At 47.5% G+C, this 16,133-nt stretch overlaps 1 protein-coding gene across 3 annotated transcripts in view; it reads right to left on the bottom strand.

Annotated features, from left to right (window-relative positions):
• Positions 1 to 16,133, bottom strand: part of FNBP1L (formin binding protein 1 like) — a 79,430-nt gene that overhangs the window by 41,340 nt on the left and 21,957 nt on the right. For all 3 annotated transcript variants that reach the window (XM_028732709.2, XM_028732705.2, XM_028732706.2), the window contains exon 2: positions 9,562 to 9,677. In XM_028732709.2, coding sequence (XP_028588542.1) covers positions 9,562 to 9,677 — 116 coding nt within the window. The remainder of the gene's footprint in view (positions 1 to 9,561; positions 9,678 to 16,133) is intronic.

Below are 16,133 nucleotides of genomic sequence, written 5' to 3'. Positions count from 1 at the left end.
TCAGATACACTTGGCCAAGGCCATTTGGGCTTTAAAGGTCAGCACCAGCACTTTGAATTGTGCTCAGAAACACACTGGGAGCCAGTGAAGATCCTTTAGGACCAGTTATATGGTCCCGGAGGCTGCTCCCAGTCACCAGGCTAGCTGCAGCATTCTGTTCATGAAACAAAGACATTCTACCTCCGATAAAAACTTCTGTAAATAATAATGGGGAGGAATAACTTTCAGCACAGAATCTCTTTTGAATAAGAGTCCATTTGCACAGTTGTTCAAGGAAAGTCTGCCACATCTACATTTGGATAATAATCAACAACTTATGTTTTCAATTTCAATTAAAGAAGAACAGCCTTCAGAAACAAGGGCCCACATCGTGACCATTTGTTTCCAATTTAGAATTCAAACTAGTAGAGCATCCAGACAGCTTGCCAAGTTTCTAAATATAGTCATTTAGGTAACTAAATCTTCATTTGGCTGTGCACAATTACATAGTTTCCCACTGCAGAAGATAATCAAGCCATTTAAGCAACTTTCTTCAGCTTCCAAATCAAGGAATTCCCTCTAGATACCTTGCTGTATCGTGTTACAATGGAATTGTCCTTGACTGGAAATCTAGAATATGGAATACACATTACTCATTTCTTCAGAGAGAAAAAGTCAAGGAAATTCGCAAAACTTTTGTCTTCTAGCCACTCGGTTATTGTGAAGACGAGCGTTTATATATACAGCTCAACGAAGCTGCACTCAGGACATGAGTATTAATGTGAAAAGAACAACAACAGTTGCTTATAAGAAGAAAGTAAGTTAGCCTTTAGAACACTTAGCTGTAGTCAAGAGAGGAAGTAAACAGAACAAACTGCTTCCCCTTTTAAATCAACATTGGCTACTTTAATCATAAACAACAGCTGATAACTTGATGTATCCCTTATGTATCTAGGATTAGAATGGATAATTGAAAAACAAAAACAAAAACCCCACAATGGGCTCAGGTCCTGTTTGCAACTGAATGTAGACAGAGAAGGTAAGAACAACTGAGGCTCAGATCCAGAACTTTCTGAGATTCAAGACTGTTCCCCATTATTTATCTTGGAATTCCCCTATTTTTCTTTACTAGCTTCTAAGACAAGGTTGAAGTAAAAATAGAGCACATCGGCATACACCCCAAATTACTACCATTTCAGAAGAAACTACCAGCCCAGGTTACTTGAAAGCTGATAGGTGAAGTCTTTAAAAAAAATGCATATATAGTAGACCAGTTAACACCAAAGCTTAAGATACGCATACACTTAAAACAGTTGTCGCTTTTTACCTATGGGCCCCTGCACAGAAAATAATACATGTAAGCAGATTATTTGTTTACACTGTTCATGGAAAAGAGGCTTAAAATATATCGGTTAAGTTCCATGTGGAAAAGTTCACAGCCAAAAGGCCGCTCAATAAACTGGTAGAGAAAAGCAGTGCACACACTTTATTGTGCAGCCCTACATTTATTTTTCCTGCAATTCTGATAATACAGAGCTACAGACTCTGCAAGTGTCAAAACAAGAAAAAAATATTGAAGCTTTGTTTGCTAAGACATGATAGGTGGCAGGTAACTCATTCTTTTTCGTGGAGCAGACCAGCTGAAATTAATCAATATTACTATGCTGTTCATTCATTTCAATGCGTCAAATAATTTGATTCTATGCCAGGGGTCGGCAACCTAAGGCCCATGAGCCACAAGCAGCCCACAGGGGTCGTTTAACCAGCCCATGAGAAACCCCTGAACCGAGCCATCCGCTGCGCTAAACTGGCGCAGCGCGTTGCGGGGACTTGCTTTCGTGGCACAGGAAATCACATCTGCAGAGACGCTGGAAATTGTGTCTACGCAGACAATCATGGGCGCACGCCGGATCCGGCCCATGGAGGGATCTCCGCTGGAGTGAACCGACCCAGGCAAGGTAAACCCTGCCGAACCCTGTTCTATGCTTTGCTGTGCATATTAAAGGACTGGATCTCCAGAATCTATTACAAGATTCCCTGCCGATCTTCCATGCTTCTACATAAAACTAACAGAAGTCTTCAGTGCTGCTGTTTTGACTCAGGGGGAGGCTGTCTCCATGCAGTACTGCAGAAGGGTTTCTTCCAAAGTAAGGTCACTGCTCAGTGCCTCTCACAACTCACCCAAAAGCCCCAGGATAAACATGTCTACAGTTCCCAGTACATGCAAGGGGAACTGGCTAGAAAAACTAGAGCAACAGGATTTCCCCTTGCTTTCCAAAGGTGGCCAGTGGTGCCTACCCACAAATGAAAATGAAGATAGTAGAGGAAAATGCTGAGGATTCTTTGATGTTTGCACCGCATGCTGACGGAAGCACAAAAAAACAACACAGCTTGCCTCTTCAGCAATACAAAGCAGCTGCAGTGGACGCAGCAAAGCAATTCTGGATGCGAGTATATTTATGCCTTTACACACAGTGTCAGAGACTGCCTCCAGGTCCCAGCTCACAGAAGACCAACGCTAGCCAGCAGAACTGTACAAAAGTCTTTATTGAAGTTTAGTTCCCATTTTCAAGCTCTAGCGTGCGTCTCTACGTCTAGACCCTAGACCAGCGAAGCCTCGTCTGAGTCTCCGCCCCCTGTACACCAGTTTAAGACTCTAGCCTTACTCCACCTTCTTCGTTTCTCCTTCCGCCTCTGGGTCCTACTACCCCCCGGGGTGCCTTCCTTCCTGGACGCCTCGGATGCGGACCCCTCGGACTCCTCCCCCTCTCTTCGGCGGGCTTTGGGACCCGGCTCCCTCTCCGGGCTGCTCATTGCGCCACCCTCTTGTACATTTGAACTTGGCGCGCGCGCGCTGCCCCTGACCTTCCTTCTGACCGTTTCCTCGCTCTCTGATGCAGGCGTGGCTAGCCCTGACTCATGTTCTTCCGCTGACGGAAAGCTGCCTGCTGCCGATGCCTGGGGCTCCTCCCCCCTACTGCTCTCCGGTGGGGAAGCTGGTCCCGATTTCCAGCTGCTGCTCTCTGAGTCCCCTCTGGCCCCTCCTTCCTGAGGTGTTCCCTCTGGCAACCCCCTAGCTCTGACCACGGGAGCCCCTTTCTGTGAATCCTCTGATTCGCTGGAGAGACTTAGAGACCTCGGACGGCTATCATCGCTGACCTCTCCCTCGGATTCCTCTCCCTCGGTCTCTAATTCCTCCCTTTCCTGTCCCTCTGCTCCTGAACCCCTGACATCCATCCCCCCCTCGAAGCCCCCCCTTCCCCCCTCCCCTCGGTGTGGGTACTGGGTGCTCCGTCGTAGCGGGGGTGCGTGCAGGATACAGTTCGTCCCCCATGTACTCGTCGACGTCGCTCTCCTCTGCTTCCATCTCTCTGTCTCCGTGCTCGAACCCCACGTCTTCCCCCAACACGTCCATGTCCGTCTCGCCCCCCTCCCCCTCTTCGGGTGGTCCCAGCCAAGGACCCCTCAGCCACTTCCTGCGCCACTGCTCCTCTTGTCGATCGTCCCACCAATAAGAGCTGTCTGAGGCAGACCCCGGTGGCGAACCCACCTGGGAGCTCGTGACTGGGGCCTGTTCTTCGTCCGAGGCGAACCCCTGGAATGTGCTGGCCGAAAGAGTGGGTGTGAAGAGCCAGTCGTCGAAATACTCGGCTGGCATGGGCCTGTGTGGGAAGAGGGCATGAAACTCCTCTTTGAGCAGAGGCTCCTCCAAAGCATAGTCCGGTACCCAGCTGTTGGCACTGGCCGGGGTACCCTCTCTGGCTAGGAGATATTCTACTCCCTCTTCCCCCCATCTCGAGTCTAAAATCTCTGTGACCTCGTTGATGTGCCCCCTCCTTGGCGACCCCCCCTTCCTGGGCCCTTCTCTGAGCGGGTCTGGTGCTGTGTCTGGCTCCTGAAATCTATGAGGTGCTTTGTAGGGCGTGAGCACCGATCTATGGAACACCGGATGCATTCTGGAACCCTCCGGAAGAGCCAACCGGAAGGCCACTGGATTGACCTGTGCCTGGACTTGGTAAGGTCCTATCTGCTTATGCCCTAGCTTCTTCTTCGCTAACGATCTGGTCGGCACTGCTTGCGCTGCTAACCAGACCCAGTCTCCCACCTGTATGTCTTCCCCAACTCTTCTGTGTCTATCGGCCTGCACTTTGTATGCGTGTTTTGCTAGTTCTAACTGCCTCCTGAGCTGTTCGTGGACTTCCTGCAACTCCGACGCTAAGGCTTCCGCTGCCTGTGGCTCCCCCTCCCCCACTCTCTCTAAACTCGGGAAGGTTCTGGGATGCCTCCCGTTGTTGGCGAAGAACGGCGTCACCCCCGTCGACACGTGCTTCGTATTGTTGTAAGCGAATTCGGCGAGTGGCAGGTAGTCCACCCATGTCGTGGGCTGCTGATTGGCGTAGCATCTCAGGTACTGTTGCATGATGGCGTTGACCCTCTCCGCTTGCCCGTTGGTCTGTGGGTGTCTCGCCGACGCCAAATTGACTTTGACATTCAGAATGCCCATCAGCTTCTGCCAGAAGTTCGAGATGAACTGTCGCCCCCGGTCGGAGAGAATAGACCGTGGCAGACCGTGGACTTTGAACACGTGGTCTATGAACAGTTTGGCGGTCTGCTCTGCCGTGGCTACCTTCGCACACGGAATGAAGTGTGCCATTTTAGTAAACATGTCCACCACTATTAGCACATGTCAGAGACTGCCAGCACTGCTGTCTTTCCCCTCGAACTGGGCAGATCCGTGACGAAGTCCAGGGCTACCCTCTCCCACGGTTCAGACGGTGTCTGCAGCGGTTCCAGCAGTCCCGCCGGCGGTTTGTGAACTGACTTGGCCCTCTGGCAGGTGTCACATCTCGAGACGTAATCCGCTACTTCCCCCCGCATCTTGGGCCACCAAAAGTCTCTGGCTACTAGTTCGACAGTCTTTTCTTTGCCAAAGTGCCCGGCGGTGGGAGCGTCGTGTAGCTGCTGCAGTACCCTTGCGCGGAGGTCGTCTCCCGGCACGTAGAGTGCTCCCTTGTGGAGGAGCAACCCGTCTCGTATCTGGAACTCGTCGGCCTTCGCTGTGCCCTTGTGCACCTCCTCCATCCTGGCTTGTGCGAAGGGGTCTTCCCGCAGCGCGCGACGTACGGCGTCCAGGTCCATGGTTGCCGACGCGCATGCCCACGCTTCCGGTGCGAAAATGTGCTTGGCCGCCGACGGTGCCGCCTCCTCAAGGTATTGCGGCTTTCTGGACAATGCATCCGCCATCACGTTGTTGTCGCCTGGGATGTACTCTATCTTGAAGTCGAAATCCGCGAAGAACTCTGCCCATCTAATGTGTCTCTGGTTGAGGAACCTAGCCGTGCGCCAGTACTCCAGATTCTTGTGGTCCGTGTGGACCTGCACTGTGTGTCTGGCTCTGATAAGGAAGTGCCGCCATGCCTTGAACGCTGCATGGATGGCTAGCAACTCCCTGTCCCAGATGGTATAATTCTGCTCCGACTTGCTGAGCTTCCTCGAGTAGAAGGCGCACGGCGTCCAGTCCCCCTGCTGGTCTTGTTGCAACAGGACAGCTCCCACGGCTCTGTCTGAGGCGTCTGTCTCCACCCTCATGGGTCTGCTGGGATTCACATGCAGCAGCTGCTCTTCGGACGCGAAGAGACGCTTGAGTTTCTGAAAGGACTGCTCCGCTTGCTCCGTCCAGATGAATTTCTTCTTCTTGGAGCTGAGCGTGTCGGTGATGGCCGCTGTCTGCATGGCAAATCCCTTGATGAACTTGCGGTAAAAGTTGGCAAAGCCGACAAACCGCTGGACTTCCTTCCGATTGCGTGGGCTTTTCCAGTCTAAAACTGCGCGAACCTTGGCGCTGTCCATGGCGAGCCCCGTGTCCGACAACTTGTATCCCAGGAAATCCACCTCCGTCATGTCGAACTGGCACTTCTCCAGCTTGGCGTACAGCCTGTGCTCCTTCAGTCTCTGCAGAACTTCCCTGACATCCCTCTCGTGCGCCTCTCGCGATTCTGAAAAAATCAGGATGTCGTCCAGGAAGCATACGCACTTCTTGTAAAGGAGCCCCGCCAGCACATGATGCATAAAGGCTTGGAAACAGTGAGAGCCATTTTGTAATCCGAAGGGCATAACTCTGTATTCGTAGGTGCCCAGTGGCGTGAACATGGCCGTCTTCCACTCGTCGCCTTCGCGCATGCGAATCAGGTTGTACGCCCCACGTAGATCCAACTTGGTGAAAACGCGTCCTTTCCGCACCGTCGCGAGCAGGTCGTCTATCTTGGGCATGGGGAAGGCTGAGGGCTTGGTTTTCGAGTTTAAAATTCGATAGTCCACGACCAGCCTCCTTTGGGGCGTGTCCCGCTTCTTCACAAAGAATACTGGACTGCCTCCCACCGCTTTTGACTCCCGGATGAACCCACGCTTCAAATTGTGATCTATGAACTCCCTGAGTTCCTGCAGTTCATCCTCAGACATGGAGTACAGTTTCCCAGTTGGCAGCGTCGCCCCCGGCAGGAGGTCAATCTTGCAGTCATAGGGCCTGTGAGGAGGTAGCTTGTCCGCCTCCTTCTTGCAGAATACCTCCAAAAACTCCGCATACTTGAGGGGTACTGCTTGCAGCGTGCCCAACTGTAACTGCGGGTCTTCCTCTTCCCCTTCTGGGCTGGGTATAATGCAGTGTTCCGCACAGTAGGAGGAGCCAAAAGTCAGTTGGCGCTGGTACCAAGCCAATGCTGGGCTGTGCCTGTGCAGCCAACTCATGCCTAATACTACAGGCGTGTCTGACAGTTGGGTGACATTGAAGCTGATGACCTCCCGGTGATTCCCAATTTGCATCACCATCGGCGGCGTCTGCTGTACCACTTGCCCCCCTAGCAGTTCCCTGCCATCCACCGTGACAACCTTCAGGGGCAGCGTAGCTGGCAGTAACGCTACGTTGTGTTGTTGGATGAACTCCAGTCCTATAAAGTCTGCATTACTGCCAGAGTCAATTGTAATAGGCACTTCTAAGGTGAGTCCATTGGGCAGCTGGAGCGATGCGGTGAGCTGCACCACTGGTTTGGGTGGGAGGGGGTCTGTGGGCTGCAAAATCTCTGGGGACTTCCTCACTGACTCGTCTGGCTGGGCCCCAGTGCCTCCGTTTCCAGCCAGACTCCGTCGTTTCCCTGCTGTGGTTCTCTCTGCTGAGTTTTTTTCCAGTACTGTCACTGAAGCTGCAGTGTGCTTGTGGAGCCTCTGGGGACACTCTTTCGCCATGTGCTGTCCACTATCACATATATAGCACTTCCTGTTCCCTCTAGGCAGCTTCGGTTTGACTGCTCCCGGTGTTAAGGCTCTGGTAGCTGAGTGAGCCCTAGCACCGCCAATTTCCATCTGCTCTTCGCCCCCTCCCTGTGGAGGCGTGGACTGCGCACGCGCTGCATCTCTGGGCAAGAGGGGGGGCACTCTCCCTGGTGTGCGTCCCCAACGCCCTTCTTCTTTGCTCCATGGCCGTTCTTCCTGCCTCACCCCAATCGATAGCGCTCTTTCCACCACTTGCTGAGTGGTTGTGGGTCTCTCTCCCCGTGCCATCTCATCCTTGATCTGTGGGCTCAATCCCTCCAAAAAAAGGTCTCTAACTGGCGGAGAATCCTTATCCCAATTCAGCGCGTTGACCAATGCAAAAAACCGGGAATGATACTGCCTGACGCTGGCTTTCCCTTGTCTTAGCCCAAATATGTCTTTCCGGGCAATGTCAATGTCTATGTTTGATAAGAAACAGGAATCCATTGCCTTAATGAATGCATTTGCGCTTTGGAGCGCTGGATCCTTATCCCTCTACAGATTGCGCAGCCATGCTTTCGCGTCCCCATGCAAATGGGACAGGATGAACCCCACTTTCTCTTGCTCATCTCTAAAGTCTCTATCCAACAGCTGCAGCGCAAACAGCACGTCTGCTCGGAAATTGGGGTACTGCTGCAAATTCCCATCAAAATGAGATACAATGCTGCCTCCTCTCTTCCCCAACCCAATCCCCTCGGATCTGGGTCCCGGTAGCCCCTGCTTCGCAAGCCCTTCCAACCTGGCTTGAAGATCTTTGCAGGCAGCCGCCGCTTCTTCCTCTCTCTTCCTGGATGCGACTATCTCAGCGCTGAGTTGTGTCACTGCTTCTTGCAGGGCAGCTATTTTCTGTTCTGTAGTCATCTCGCCTGACTTTTGTGAGCTCGCAAGGCACCAGTCTTCTGCCCTCCCTGCCTCGCTCCCGTAGCGATGCTTGAGGTGAAGAAAACCGATGAAAAACTGAGACGAGGCTTACTGTCAGAGACTGCCTCCAGGTCCCAGCTCACAGAAGACCAACGCTAGCCAGCAGAACTGTACAAAAGTCTTTATTGAAGTTTAGTTCCCATTTTCAAGCTCTAGCGTGCGTCTCTACGTCTAGACCCTAGACCAGCGAAGCCTCGTCTGAGTCTCCGCCCCCTGTACACCAGTTTAAGACTCTAGCCTTACTCCACCTTCTTCATTTCTCCTTCCGCCTCTGGGTCCTACTACCCCCCGGGGTGCCTTCCTTCCTGGACGCCTCGGATGCGGACCCCTCGGACTCCTCCCCCTCTCTTCGGCGGGCTTTGGGACCCGGCTCCCTCTCCGGGCTGCTCATTGCGCCACCCTCTTGTACATTTGAACTTGGCGCGCGCGCGCTGCCCCTGACCTTCCTTCTGACCGTTTCCTCGCTCTCTGATGCAGGCGTGGCTAGCCCTGACTCATGTTCTTCCGCTGACGGAAAGCTGCCTGCTGCCGATGCCTGGGGCTCCTCCCCCCTACTGCTCTCCGGTGGGGAAGCTGGTCCCGATTTCCAGCTGCTGCTCTCTGAGTCCCCTCTGGCCCCTCCTTCCTGAGGTGTTCCCTCTGGCAACCCCCTAGCTCTGACCACGGGAGCCCCTTTCTGTGAATCCTCTGATTCGCTGGAGAGACTTAGAGACCTCGGACGGCTATCATCGCTGACCTCTCCCTCGGATTCCTCTCCCTCGGTCTCTAATTCCTCCCTTTCCTGTCCCTCTGCTCCTGAACCCCTGACACACAGATAAGCCTTACAGCCTTAAAAGAAAATAAGGGAGCGCTCGAATTTTAATTCAGAGGTTTTTTGAGCACCCTTCCCCATAGCAACCATAATGGAAGAAATGTGAGCCACAGAACCAGTCCTCAGTGTAACACAGTTAAGGGGTTCCTCCATTCAATGCATATGGATCAAGACAGTCCATCTCTGCCTCGCCTGATTTGCAAAGCATGCTATGCTACTTGCAAGCTTGTGTTTGCTTGTGCTGAATGACAAACATGTCTCTGCTTTTGCCGCAACAGGGGGATAAAAAATCATGTTGCCCGTGAATCCGTAGTAAGGAGTAACCAATTCAGATGGAAAAGAAAAAAGTGATTTTAGCTACGTGGATCAAGTATGGCTATTCTTCCAGGACAACAATATTTGCATATTCGATTTCTCCTACAGTACGGGAACTACTTTTAACTAAAAATATAATTAGGAAATGAAAAAAACAAAACAAAACACCAAAACAGTCTAAAAGGTAATAGAAGTTTGAAGGGTAATGAAACTTGTAAAATAAAACTTACCTCAATTGCTTTGCATAATTCTGTTCAATCTCTATCCTTTCTTTAACGAATTTTGCATATTTTTCCAGGAAGTCAATGCCCCACTGTGTGTGCTTGTCTAAATTGTCAAACTGATCCTGTAAAACACAAGCCAGAAAAAAAATCTAAATTGAACAAGATGACACGCACCCACATTGTTTTCAGATACTACATTCTGTCTTCTACACATTTAGTGAATTGATAATATAAACATAATCACACAAAGAAAACAGATACTAGGATACGGTGCTTCAATACAGAAGGTGCTTTTTTTTGTTTTTAGAAAGACACAATCATAAGAGCAGTCCTGCTGAATGAAATTGACAGTCTATCTAGTTCAGCATCTTTTGAAAACGAGGTCCAGCTGCGGTCAGGGGTCAAGATTTAAGGAGCTGAACTGCAGAGCTTGCAGTATGTATTTGAATCCCAGGTTCTGCTACTCTTTTGCTGCTGACTTACCTCCCCTGTTCCCGGAAAAGCCATATTCTTCCCACCCCCTTGCTAGTGACTAAATTCTCATCTCTAGTTCAGCAACCCAATGTCCATCCTACATAGTGAGTCACTGGAGGTTTCTGTTACCAAGTGTATCTATTTATTTTATTCCATTTATTGATCAATTTTCTACACTGCCCTTCATCCAAGGATCACAGGGCAGTTTACAAAAAAAACCCACAAAAATATGTAACATACTTAGAAACAAGAACAAAAACACGCCCCCCAACACAGTTTTAAAGGCCATAGATTGTTTAATTAGCCAAAGGCCTGGGAGAAGATGAGTGTTTTTGCCTGGCACCTGAAGATACGTAACAAAGGCACCAGGCGGGCCTCTCTGGGGTGAGCATTCCACAAGTGAGGAGCCACCACAGAAAAGGCCTCTTCTCATGTTGCTACCCTCTGGGCCTCTCATGAAGGAGGCACATGAAGAAGGGCCTCAGATGATGATTGCAGGGTCCAGGTCTGTTTATATGGGGAGAGGTGGTCCTTGAGGTATTGTGGTCCCGAGCCGTTTGTGGCTTTATAGGGGAGCAGGTGGCATTTTAACCAGGCCTGGAAACTAATTGGCAGTCAGTGAAGTCAGGCCAGGATGGGCATTATATGCTCAAACCTTCTCACCCCAGCACTCACATATCTATATATTACATAGAATTACCACAGATTATAGTACATATTTGAAATATACTCTAGGATTCAGATAGCTGAGCATGAAGGAAGCTTCTATTGCGGTGTTCCCCAAACTTGGGTTTCCAGCTGTTTACGGACTACAATTCCCATCACCCCTGACCACTGGTCTTGCTAGCTAGGGATGATGGGAGTTGTAGTCCAAAAACAGCTGGAGACTCAAGTTTGGGAAACACTGTTGTAGTGCTTTCTGAGCTCAGACGAAGTCCCTAATGGATTCTCTCCTTAGTAATGGCAGTGGAGTTCACTTTGGCAGATAACTCCTTCTTACCCGTGTCCCCCCACTTTAGAAAAAACACCTAGGCCCTACAGTTGTGGCAGAGATGTGGCTGTTGCCTCCCTCAAACTCTACTTATGCTTATCTCCTGGCCACTATGTGCCCCCAACTGTTCCAGTTTTAAACACACCACAGTGTGGTGAAGCTGAGTGGGCTCAACAGAGAGAAGCAAACCGTACACATGAAGTAAATAAACCAAGGCTCTGCAGCTATTGTTTGGGCCACAGAGAAGAGGAAGATGAGACAAAGGGAAACCTCAACGCTTCAGTGCACAAAGACTGCACTTGAACTGTTCATGATCGCCAAGAGGCTTAGTTCTAAAAGCATGCCCATAATTGAAACTTGCGCTTCAGGCTGATTTCATTTTTATTAGTTTGCCTTGTTTAAGACGACTGCTTCAACTGCAACTTTAGCTTTAATGTTCAACAAACCTAGTAATTAACTGTTTGATATTCAAAACATGCGCATGGTCTCAGACTGCCATTAAAGCCATTCTACATTACATGCAATATATTTGAGAATATATATATAACACCTGAAGATTAGACGATACATAAAAATTAATGGTAGATGGTAGATGGTAAAGCGATATGAGGCAGCAAATGGAAGCCAAAACTCAGCCTTAAAAAGAATGAAGGCTATCAGGTTTCTATTATTATCCTCTCAGTCATATCCAGCATACTGGGTAAATATGGCCATATATTACATCCCAACCACATTATAATTCATCTACTTCTTCATTGCAACCCAAGTATGTAGACTATCACTGCATCAATGAGAAGGAATGTGAAGATGTGCTGCTGACAAACTCAAAACACCGGATCCTTAAAGACCAGCTTGGCCACTGTAGTGCTCTACTCTTCAATAATATTAAGCATTTCAACTTGAAGACGTTAATAATCCAGGAACCTTGTTCTCTGCAAACGATGAAGCATTTTGGGGGTGGGGGAACAACAACAGAGCATCTCCGTAAATCCATGGCCTCAACCACACAGAGATGTGATACATCTGCATCGCACAATGTAAGTGAAAACCTAGCTTGAAATATGGCCATATTTTTGCTAGAGCGCCATCCATTCTTGGACAACAGCCTTGTCTGTGCTGTGTGATATGGTACTAGCACATCACTATGGATCTTAAATCACGAGTCCAAGTATGTGCTGGGAAGTAGGCAAGGCAACGTTGGGGTGGGGGAAGGTGTAATGTCGCATGTACAACTTTGAAATAACTATCTCATCCATTCATCATAATGCATTTCATTAAGTTAATAGTTACTAGAATCTGGCTATTCTCCATTTTGTTCTGCTTTATCCATTTGCTTTGACTATTTCACCCTTGTACTGAAACTCCAATAAGGTGCTCTGGAACTGAACCAACAGTCAGAGACATTAGAACAAGCTTCCTGCCGTGAACACAAGAACAATGCTTTTGCTGTCCTAGTTTGGACTTCTTAGTTCACTGTTCTGACACACTGCCAGGTCTGTGGAAAACTAGTCAAGTGCCATTTTTAAAAACATTGCTAGATTTCCTCACAAACAGAACTCAAGCAAATTGGGGGGAGGCAATGTAAGCAATTACCGTATTTTTCGCTCTATAAGATGCACCAGACCACAAGACGCACCTAGTTTTTGGAGGAGGAAAACAAGAAAAAAAAATATTCTGAATCTCAGAAGCCAGAACAGCAAGAGGGATCGCTGCACAGTGAAAGCAGCAATCCCTCTTGCTGTTCTGGCTTCTGTGATAGCTGCGTAGCCTGCATTCGGTCCATAAGACGCACACACATTTCCCCTTACTTTTTAGGAGGGAAAAAGTGAGTCTTACAGAGCAAAAAATACGGTAATTTCCTGCCACTGGATCCCAAAGCACAACTTGATGAACACAAATTTGATTAATAGAGTAAAATCTCATACCTTGTCACTCTCAGAACCCAGGAGAATTCTCATCTCATGACTTTGCCTCTGAATACCAGTTGTTGGGGGACAACAGGAGAAGGCTATTTCCCTCAAGTCCTGTTTTGGGGCTCTCCAGAGGCAACTTGTTAGCCACTGTGAGAAAGAGGATGCTGGACCAGATAGCTGCTGGTCTGATCCAGCATTGCTCCTCTTACATTCCTTTTATTAGAAGTTGAAGTCACCAGGCTCACCTGGCAGCAAAGCAAAGATCAATCTACACTGCACCATGCCCAAGGTAACTATTGTGATAATATTATCACAAGATGAAATATGTATAGTGGCTTTGTCATTTGTTAGGTTTCACTTCCTACTCTCAGAACTGGTGTTCAGTTTTATCCCCAAACAGATTCCATGTTCCCCTGTGATTAGAGATATTAGACCAGGAGCATCTCACCTGTGATCTTCTAGATGCTGCCTCTCTACAGCTCCCATTAACCTTGACTGTTGGCCATGCAGCTGGGGCAGATGGGAGTTGAAGTCCAGCAGCATCTTGAGGACCACAGGTTGGCCACCCCCAGATTAGACTGGAGGAGGACTGGGTATACACATATTAGAGTTGAGACAGTGGAGATAGAAAACATATCTCAGAATTCCTACAGCCAAACACAGCATTCATTACCATTGAGCAGAAGAAGGTGGTATCTTATCACACAGTTTTCTACTGTGTAGGAAATAAGCATGGCAAAGTAGAAGTAGAATATACCCATTATCAATATTACAACCACAAACTGAAATACAATATAAAAGCAAAGTCAACAGGGATTGGCATATTTTGCAACTGCAAGTGCAGAGAATTGCTTTGATGCATGTAGGAAGGAACCACAGGGCCATCCTATATGAAAATTGAATATTAAGTGGGTTTCAAAAGGAAGCACTATAAGTGCAAGGCTTTTAGTTTTTGTTTTTCTTAACCAGGATGTAGGAGTTCAGCCTGTGCTGAACAATGCTGCATTTTCCCTTTATGGTGGTGGTGATCAATCTTTGTCTATAGCTACCCCAGTGGCATCTGTAGTACAAAGCAGTTTCTGCCAACATCATCTGGTGCACCAACTGCACCCTTTTATGGATAAGGATGATCTTGCTGCAACGATTCATGTTCTTATAAGTCAATGTAAGTTTGCTATGATGTATAATATGTAGTGCTGCCTTCAAAAGGGATCTCAACCTTCACTTGATACCAAAAAAAAATAAATGCAGTAAGGTAATGAACAGGGACCAAGTATAAGCATCGTATTACAATAATATAAAAACATATGCAGTGGTAACCTGTTTGTAGACATCCCTAAGATGGTGGTAAGGCCAAGGTGCACACAATATATGTATTTACCACTCTCCATAGAACCTAATAATGAAGCTGAACCCAAGACAGTTAGGAACTCAAGCTTGGATATTTTATTTCTGGAAGAATTTTTCATTGGGTTAATCTAATTCTAACTCTTATCCAACTAGGTTTATCTAACCCACTAGGCCTGATCCTTTTAATCTTTTCCATTGTGTACCTCAGTTGTCACAGGTAAAATAAAGGACTTATCAAGAATGACAGGGATATGTACACCTGCAGAGTATTTATGATCCTGGATGGCTGATAACCTTTGCAGGTGTGGCTTTTGGCCCCCTTTTTAGGTCGCCCCCAATATTAATCCTCAAGGAATTTAAGACTTAAAAGACAATCATGTTCCTTTGGGAACTAAGTTAAATAAGCACAGAAGAAGTGGTCTATTCACCTGCAATACATTCTGAGTGCTGGAACAAACAGCAATGGGCAATTGACTAACTGACAACGCATAGTGACTGAAGTATCTGTTTTCCGAGAATCTTAAATCAGCAGGAGGCATGTGAAGGGTGCCTTTGATGAGTACCAAAGAGAGGATTTTGGGGGGGGGGGGGGAGAGAGAGAGAGAGAGAGAGAGAGAGAGAGAGAGAGAGAGAGAGAGAGAATTGTGGAAAATATTGCTATGGTTAATTATACTTGTCTCCTATTGCCAGAGTTAGAGCATAGCACCTCCCCAGCTAATACAACACTTATTCCTAACAATAAAACTATAGTTCCAGTTACAGATGGGTAGCCGTGTTGGTCTGCCATAGTCAAAACAAAAAAAATTCCTTCCAGTAGCACCTTAAAGACCAACTAAGTTAGTTCTTGGTATGAGCTTTCGTGTGCATGCACACTTCTTCAGAAGAAGTGTGCATGCACACGAAAGCTCATACCAAGAACTAACTTAGTTGGTCTTTAAGGTGCTACTGGAAGGAATTTTTTTTGTTTTAATAAAACTATAAATTGTATGACTTGTTAATTAATGTTGCATTTATTATTATTAAGTCACTTGGGCTATGATGATGAGCCCTAGCAGATATTTAACTTCAGCTTTCAAACAGAATGAAACTCAACGCTTCCATACCAGAAGAGAGAGTCATAGTCTACTAAGGCCTATAATGAATCGCAGAGGAGCATTCAAAAGGAAGTACTTTAACTGAGAATTTACATTTCTGCAGCTGTTTAATGGTTTTTGGAAAGGACACGCTTAAGAGTCACTGTTCCACAATTTAGACTATTTGAAAATGTACACATGGAACTAATATGCACAGTTCCTTTATGGCTCACTTGTTGTCATAGGAAGTAACTATGTTGAAAGCGTTCCAAAATACCAACATCTGCCCATCCAAAAAGACTCTCCTTTCAGGAGAGACTAAGAACAGAATACAGCGTCACCACCAAAAACGGTATTCCTATTATCATAAGTTAGTACACTTGGTCACGTGTCCCACTACATGTCATTGGCAGAAAGATGTCCACCTTAATGACACCAAATATAACCATTAAGTTATATCAGCACTCCACACAGGACTGCCACTCTTGCCTTATGTAGCTCCATCTTAATTCAAAAACGACTATATGAAATACCCCGTGCTTAAGTATTCCAGAAAAGAAAAACATTTTAGTTTTGCAAATCACTTTTTGATAATTGTGTTTTTCTTGAAGCTTAGATCTGCATAGGTCACGTGGATGCTTCAGAAAACGTGCTCCTGTTCAAGATGACCAATCCAGAAAGTGTGCAGTAGTCCAAGTACTGACTTCTTAAATATCTAAGATAGGTTTTTAGATCTATCCTGTTCCTTGACTTCAATAAAATATTCAAAGTGTGGTA

Source organism: Podarcis muralis, chromosome 5 (genome assembly GCF_964188315.1).
Source record: "Podarcis muralis chromosome 5, rPodMur119.hap1.1, whole genome shotgun sequence".
NCBI lineage: Eukaryota > Metazoa > Chordata > Lepidosauria > Squamata > Lacertidae > Podarcis > Podarcis muralis.
Note: the sequence above shows the minus strand (reverse complement) of the source record. Positions and strands in the feature narration are given on the sequence as shown.